This window comes from Saimiri boliviensis, chromosome 11, assembly GCF_048565385.1.
Source record: "Saimiri boliviensis isolate mSaiBol1 chromosome 11, mSaiBol1.pri, whole genome shotgun sequence".
NCBI classification, from domain to species: Eukaryota; Metazoa; Chordata; class Mammalia; order Primates; family Cebidae; genus Saimiri; species Saimiri boliviensis.
In genome coordinates, this window is record NC_133459.1 from 5272924 (window position 1) to 5280723 (window position 7800).

Sequence of the window (7800 nt, forward strand, 5' to 3'; positions counted from 1 at the left end):
ACAAAGACTGAATCTTCACCCAGGGTCCCCACATCCTAGCAGCAAGAGAGCCGGCACTGTAAATCCGTTTATGGAATGCTCCAGAATACAAGCTCTGAGTGTTAATTCATTTAGGACAGAAACATGAAGTCATTTGCTATTTAATGCTATTAGGAATATGGATGATATTTTGAGTGGATCTTTGTTTTCCTGGTTATGTTTTTATTTTTATTTTGAGACAGGGTCTCCCTTAGTTGCCCAGGCTGGAGTGCACTGGTGCAATCATGATTCTCTGCAGCCCCAGCCTCCTGGGCCCAAGGGATTCTCCCACCTCAGGCTCTCAAATAGCTGGGACTACAGGTGCATGCCCAGAACCAGGTTAAAGGTATAGTATAATCCCCACAATAACACCTGGCTAATGTTTAAAAAATTTTTTGTTTAAAAATTCTCAGATTCGCCGGGCGCGGTGGCTCAAGCCTGTAATCCCAGCACTTTGGGAGGCCAAGGCGGGTGGATCACGAGGTCAAGAGATCGAGACCATCCTGGTCAACACGGTGAAACCCCGTCTCTACTAAAAATACAAAAAAAAAAAAAAAAAATTAGCTGGACATGGTGGACGTGCCTGTAATCCCAGCTACTCAGGAGGCTGAGGCAGGAGAATTGCCTGAACCCAGGAAGCAGAGCTTGCGGTGAGCCGAGATCACGCCATTGGACTCCAGCCTGGGTAACAAGAGCGAAACTCCGTCTCAAAAAAAAAAAAAAAAAAAAAATTCTCAGATTCTGCTGGGCGCGGTGGCTCACACCTGTAATCCTAGCACTTCCGGAGGCTGAGGTGGGTGGATCACCTAAGGTCAGGAGTTCAAGACAAGCCTGGCCATCATGGTGAAACCCCATCTTTAAAAAAAAAAAAGGGGCCGGGCACAGTGGCTCAAGCCTGTAATCCCAGCACTAGCACTTTGGGAGGCCGAGGCGGGTGGATCACGAGGTCAAGAGATCGAGACCATCCTGGTCAACACGGTGAAACCCCGTCTCTACTAAAAATACAAAAAAATTAGCTGGGCACGGTGGCGCGTGCCTGTAATCCCAGCAACTCAGGAGGTTGAGGCAGGAGAACTGCCTGAACCCAGGAGGCGGAGGTTGCGGTGAGCCGAGATTGTGCCATTGCACTCCAGCCTGGGTAACAAGAGCGAAACTCCATCTCAAAAAAAAAAAAAAAAAAAAAAGGAATGCTCAGATTCCTTCTTTTCATTAATTCCATTATAAAACCAAAGACAGAGCTTGCCTGGTGCAGCAGCTCATACCTGTAATCCCACACACCTTGAGAGTCCAAGGCAGGCAGATCACTTGAGGTCAGGAGTTCGAGACCAGCCTGGCCAACACAGTGAAACCCTGTCTCTACTAAAAATACAAAAATTAGCCAAGTGTGGTGGTGGGTGCCTGTAGTCACAGCTACTCAGGAAGCTGAGGAGAGGAGAATTGCTTGAACTGCGGAGGCAGAGGTTGCAGTGAGCCGGGATGCCATAAATTGATGGCACCATCACTGCACTCCAGCCTGGGTAACAGAGTAAGAATCCATCTAAAAACAAAAACAAAGGCAGAGCCCCACTCTGTCTTTTCCCTTGGGGGAAATAATTCTAACTACGTAACATACTAAAATTCACAGCCATTCAGCTACTGTCTACTGACCTGTCAACTAGACCTCGGCCATTATTCTAGGCATTCATGGTACCACATAGTACAACACAACTCCTGATCTCAGGAAGCTTCCTGGTAGTGCATCTAGGAACGTGGCAAGCAACAAAAACACAAAAAAACACCTTGTAGGCCGTGCGCGGTGGCTCAATCCTGTAATCCCAGCACTTTGGGAGGCCGAGGCGGGTGGATCACGAAGTCAAGAGATCGAGACCATCCTGGTCAACATGGTGAAACCCTGTCTCTGCTAAAAATACAAAAAATTAGCTGGGCATGGTGGCACATGCCTGTAATCCCAGCTACTCAGGAGGCTGAGGCAGGAGAATTGCCTGAACCCAGGAGGCGGAGGTTGCGGTGAGCCGAGATCGCGCCATTGCACTCCAGCCTGGGTAACAAGAGCGAAACTCCATCTCAAAAAATAAAAACACCTTGTAGGTTTCACACATCTACCTACAAATGAAGCATGCCAAGCTATCTGCCTGCTGGCTGGTGTTCACGCCAAGGTCCCCCTCCATCAGCATGGTTGTTCCAGAGCTGGCTAGTCCCCAGAAAGCCTCAAAGCTTCCTTTAGGAACACCCTGCCCCCAATAGACCTACCAGTGAAATCTGATATTTAAATTTCCCTACATATTACACTCCTGAAAGGTAGCCACCAGCCACAGGATTTTAATTGCATCAATTTAAATTCCCCTGAATTTAAATTGATGCAATTAAAAATTATGTTCCAGCTAGGCACAGCGGCTCACGCCTGTAATCCCAGCATATTGGGAGGCAGAGGCAGGCAGATCACATGAGGTCAGGAGTTCGAGACCAGCCTGGCCAACATGGTAAAACCCCATCTCTACTAAAAACACCCTGGGCATGGTGGCACACATCTGTATTGAACCCAGGAATCGGAATTTGCAGTGTGCGGAGATCATACCACTGCACTCCAGCCTGGCTAACAAGAATGAAACTCTGTCTCAAAAAAGAAAAAAGGTAATTCACTATCTAAATATTACATTTACTTAATGGAACTCAAACCAAAGGAAAAATGCTCTACTGAGACTTTAAAGGCTATTTGAGAACTTGCATCAAATCTTTGGGCTAGATCAAAAGGAAAAGACAACGCCCCAGAGTAGCAGGGCTGCCTAAGGTGGGGCTCGCAAAGGCAAGCCCCTCCCTTTGTGAGTCCACATGTTTATGTGCCCAGAACTGGGCTAAAGGTGTGTAGTATAATACCCACAATAACCCTAACACAGGCACTACTACTCTCTCCATTTTACAAATAAGAAAATGAGGCCGCCAGGGGGCAGTAGCTCCCTGTAATCCTAACATTTTAGGAGGCTAATGTGGGAAGATCACTTGAGCTCAGGAGTTCGAGACACCCGCCTGAGCAACACAGTGAGATCTTGTCTCTACAAAAAAAAAATTAAAATTAGCCAGTAATGGTGGTGAGCCTGGAGTCCCAGCTACTTAGATGTGAGGCAAGAGAATTGCTTTAGCCCGGGAGATAGAGGCTACAGTGAGCCATGATTGCACCACTGCACTGCAGCCTGGGAAACAGAGTAAGACCTTGTCTCAAAAAAAAGGAAAAAAGAAAACACAGGTTGAACAAGGTTAAGGAACGTGCCTAAAGCCACATACCACCTGGCAAGAGGTAGAGCTGGGACTCAAACCCAAGCCATGAGCTTCCTTGGACTTACAATGTGCCAGCCATGCCACCAGCCATTCGCTACACTTGATTTAGCCTCATTTAGCCTCAGAACAACCCATGAGAAAAGTGGGGAAGAGAAACGTTAAGCAGTGTGCGTCAGGTCACACAGCTAGCAAGGCGCAAAGGCCAAATCCACCCCCAGGCCTAGGACTGCAGAGCTGCCCATAACCACTGCTGTCACCAGCCTTAAAAGCCCCTATCCCAGGGCCGGGCGCAGTGGCTCACGCCTGTAATCCCAGCACTTTGGGAGGCCGAGGCGGGTGGATCAAGAGATCGAGACCATCCTGGTCAACATGGTGAAACCCCGTCTCTACCAAAAATACAAAAAATTAGCTGGGCATGGTGGCGTGTACCTGTAATCCCAGCTACTCAGGAGGCTGAGGCAGGAGAATTGCCTGAACCCGGGAGGCGGAGGTTGCGGTGAGCCGAGATCGCGCCATTGCACTCCAGCCTGGGTAACAAGAGCGAAACTCTGTCTCAAAAAAAAAAAAAAAAAAAAAAAAAAAAAAAAAAGCCCCTATCCCTTCAACAGTGTCTGAACTGAGAACATGTGACCATTCTAACTGTCTAAGATGGTGGGGATTTAGGTGTCCTCACCCCTGCTAGACTGTGACCCGTAAAGGCAGAGGCTGAATTTTCCACGCATCGGTTGCCCTCCTGGTGCTAGTGCTGTGCTTCTTGGTGGTGTCCATCGAAGCCCTGTTAAATTCATGGGCTTGGCTGTAATGAGCCGGGAGGCTCCTCTTTCAGCTTGGAGTGTTGGCTCAGATGTCCTTAAAGGGCTCCCCATCCTAGTACAGTCACTCTCCAGTGTCCTGTAGTTTGGGTCACGCCCGTGTGACCAAGCCTTCTCTTCACAGGCCTACCCCTACCACCACTCCCACCCACTCCTTTGGCAGTCATGCCCTGCACCTGAGGCTCACCTGCTCACTCATGAGGGGCATAGCCAGGCATCCTGCTCACCAGTCATCTGGCCAAGGCAGCCACTTAGAAACAATATGCAATTGGCCAGGCCAACTGGCTCATGCCTGTAATCTCAACACTTTGTGAAGCTGAGGTCAGGAGTTCGAGACCAGCCTGGCCAACATGGTGAAATATCATCTCTACTACAAATACAAAAATTAGCTTGGCGGGGCGTGGTAGCTCACGTCTGTAATCCAAGCACTTTGGAGGCCAAGGCAGGCGGATCACCTGAGGTCGGGAGTTCAAGACCAGCCTGACCGACATGGCGAAACCCCGTCTTTAAAAAAAAAAAAAAAACAAAAAACGCCGGGCGCGGTGGCTCAAGCCTGTAATCCCAGCACTTAGGGAGGCCGAGGCGGGTGGGTCACAAGGTCGAGAGATCGAGACCAACCTGGTCAACATGGTGAAACCCCGTCTCTACTAAAAATACAAAAAATTAGCTGGGCATGGTGGTGCATGCCTGTAATCCCAGCTACTCAGGAGGCTGAGGCAGGAGAATTGCCTGAACCCAGGAGGCGGAGGTTGCGGTGAGCCAAGATCGCACCATTGCACTCCAGCCTGGGTAACAAAAGCGAAACTCCGTCTCAAATAAAAAAAAAAATTAGCTGGGTGTGGTGGTGCACACCTGTAGTCCCAGCTACTCAGGAGGCTGAGGCAGAAGTGCTTGAACTAAGGAAGCAGAGGTTATACTGAGCTGAGAGTGTGCCACTGCACTCCAGCCTAGGTGACAGAGCAAGACTGTCTCAAAAAAAAAAAAAAAAAAAAAAAAAAATCTAGTAACTGTTGGAACCTGGGTGAAAAAAAGACAACACGTATAAACTGGCTATTCATCATCCTGAAGAAGTAAATAAAAGCCCAGCCTTCCACAGGTTGATTTAAACCAAGACTTTCTTTATTCAGGAGAGGTGTGGGAAGAACACTGGATCTGGAGTCAGAAGACCTGGGTGGGGCTGTCTCTGGAGCTCCTGGAGCAGGATGTCTTTACACAGTTACTCAACTCTTGAAACTGCCATTTCCTCCTCCATACAGGTAGAGGTGGCCTTCCTGATCATCAACCTCAGAGGGAAGCTGGGCAAACCAAGTGAGACGAAACAGGTACAAGCTCTTTGCAAAACGGGGGGGGGGGGGGGGGGGGGAGCCCCAGGTCCCCAGCCAATACGAAGCAGAGCTGATTCAGAGACCTGATGCAGGCCGTCTGTCTCCAGTTACCTCCATTATGTTTGCCCCGCTTTCCCCACCTCCAGAGTCGATGGGGCCAGGACAGCCACACAGCCAAAGTCAAAGGGGCAGGGCTCCCCGCAAAGACGTTGCCTCTCTGGAAAAGTCAAAACCGACCTTGAGGTCAGGAAAGGCCCTCGACCAGGCCAGAAGATGAGACTGAGGGTTGAGGAGTTCCATTAACCCAGGACTTGCTATATGCCCAGCCTTCCGGGAGATGTCAATGTCTACGGGAAAGTAACTTGCTTCTCTTGGACTTAGCTTGAGCCCAAGGTCAATCTGTGATGCCCAACTCCTAAACGTGAGGCACCCACCACCAAAACAGCAGCTCTCACTCCTGGCCAATTGCATCAAGCACGGTAGGACTGGTCGAAGGCCATAGTGCCTGTGTGCAGTGGCTGAAAACCTAGACTCCTTGTCCTCACCTAGCTCATGCACAAATGCCAGCCTGCATCTGCTTCTGATTCTGATTCTGCCGAAGGGAACTGCAGAGTAACCTTGAGGCTGCCCTCCCCACCTCCTATGGGAAATGAGCTTGTTCATGATCTCCAGCCTCCAGCTTCCGCTGGGGGCTTGGATCTATCCACTCAGTACCTGGTGGAGGAAGCCGGGGGGTGCACTAGAAGGACAACCCTTTGCCCCTACTGTGTAAGATGCTTTCAGGCCCAACAGACCACTGATTCCCTTTTCTTGATAGTAAACTGTTAGTGGCACACAGTATTATCTGTTCTTCGTTTCAACACCTGCCCTCCCCTAAACCGAAGCAGTGCCCCGAAGACCGTAGCTCTGCAGCCTCCTCCCACGGAGGCACCCACCGAGGGGCTCGCCCGGCTCTGGACATCTCCCCTTCACCTCTGGGGGTTTTGGTTAGCGAAGCACAACCGCCGAGGTAACGATCCCGAATGCTCGAGGAGGCTAAGCAGGACCACGGGGCTGAGACTCCGAGATGCTCGGGTGAGGCCCGGGGCGGGGCAGCCCGCGGACGCCGATCGCCGGGCTCTGGAGCTGTGCACGGACCTCCTCCCGCCTCGTCCCTGCCCGGCTTTCTCGCCCAAACGGCCGGTGGCGCAGCCGCCGCCCTCGAAAGGCGGCCGGGGACCGCCCTGCTTGTGCTGCATCGCGAGGCGCATCCCGGCCGCTGGCGGGCGGGGTCCGGGGCGGCGGCGCGGGAGGCCGTGCCGGGAATTGGGGACGGCCTCGGCGGGTGGGGACCGCAGGGCCGAGCGGGGTAGGCCGGGTGGCCCGTGCTGGCGCCGCGCGGGTCCTCTCTTACCGGCAGATCTGGATGGCGGACGGCGTCTCGACGTCTGGGCCCGACATGCTGGCGGCCGCGGCGGCGGGTGGCTGCAGGAGGGCGCAGGTGTCTGGCAGGCCCGGCGCGGAATGAATGAGCCGGGGCGGCGCCATGGAGGGGGAGGGCGGAGGCGGAGCCATGGCGCGGGTGAGGCGGGGCCTGCGCGCCGGGGGCGAATCTAACGCGGCCTCCCCGCGCAGGCCCCGCCCCCGCGCTGGCCCCGCCCCGCTCCCCGTCCCCCGGGCCGCCAAGGCCGCCGCGGGCTCGCGCGGGCGTCCGGTTCCGACGGCGTGAGGGCCGCGGCGGGCGCCGCTTCCAGAAGGTTCTGCGGCGGTTGGGCCGCGCCGGCGCGGGAAAGGCCCGCGAGCCGCGGCGGCCGCGTCCGACCCGGTGACAGTCCCGAGGGAAGCGGCCCGAGTGGCGTAGGCGGGGCGGACGTGGGCCTCGCTCTCCCCGCGGCGGTAAATATTTGTGCGGGGCGTTCCCGGCCGGCCGCGCAGCCGATTCGCTACCGCGCCGGGCGCCTGGGCGGCCGGATGAGGTCACGGCGGAAGGCCCGGCCGGGGCGCCTGGCTGTCTGGCCCGAGGCCCACCCCGCCCCCGCCCCACCCGGGCCCCGGGCGCCGGCATCCGCGGCTCTCTGCGGTCCGCCCTGAGAGAATGGAAGGCTGTTTCCCGGAAAGGAGTGTTGGTGGCGGCTGCTGGGAAGCACACGGGCGCGCACTCGGGGCACGGAACCGGGTTTTGCTGCAGCGGCACAAAGCGTCAGGAGGTGGGGAGGAGAAAAGGCCCGCGCCTGTTTACACCGCCGGATGCGGCTTTTCCCGGGAGCGCTGAGCGCCAGCCTGGAGGTGCACGTGTTGCAGCGAGGAAGCCTGAAACGTGCCGCGTTTTACAGCACACGATGTGCCCCGGAATGGAGTCCAGGCTACTCGGAATCACCAAAAAGAAAAAAAAA

The 7800-nt window shown here is 54.2% G+C and overlaps 1 protein-coding gene across 1 annotated transcript in view; it reads right to left on the reverse strand.

Annotated features, from left to right (window-relative positions):
- The window catches only part of ACOT7 (acyl-CoA thioesterase 7), a 118213-nt gene extending 110897 nt beyond the window's left edge, over positions 1 to 7316 (reverse strand). Inside the window, exon 1 of the mRNA XM_039474226.2 lies at positions 6822 to 7316. Within this exon, the coding sequence (XP_039330160.2) occupies positions 6822 to 6982 (161 nt within the window). The 5' untranslated portion in view covers positions 6983 to 7316. The remainder of the gene's footprint in view (positions 1 to 6821) is intronic.
- Positions 7317 to 7800: the final 484 nt, after the last annotated feature.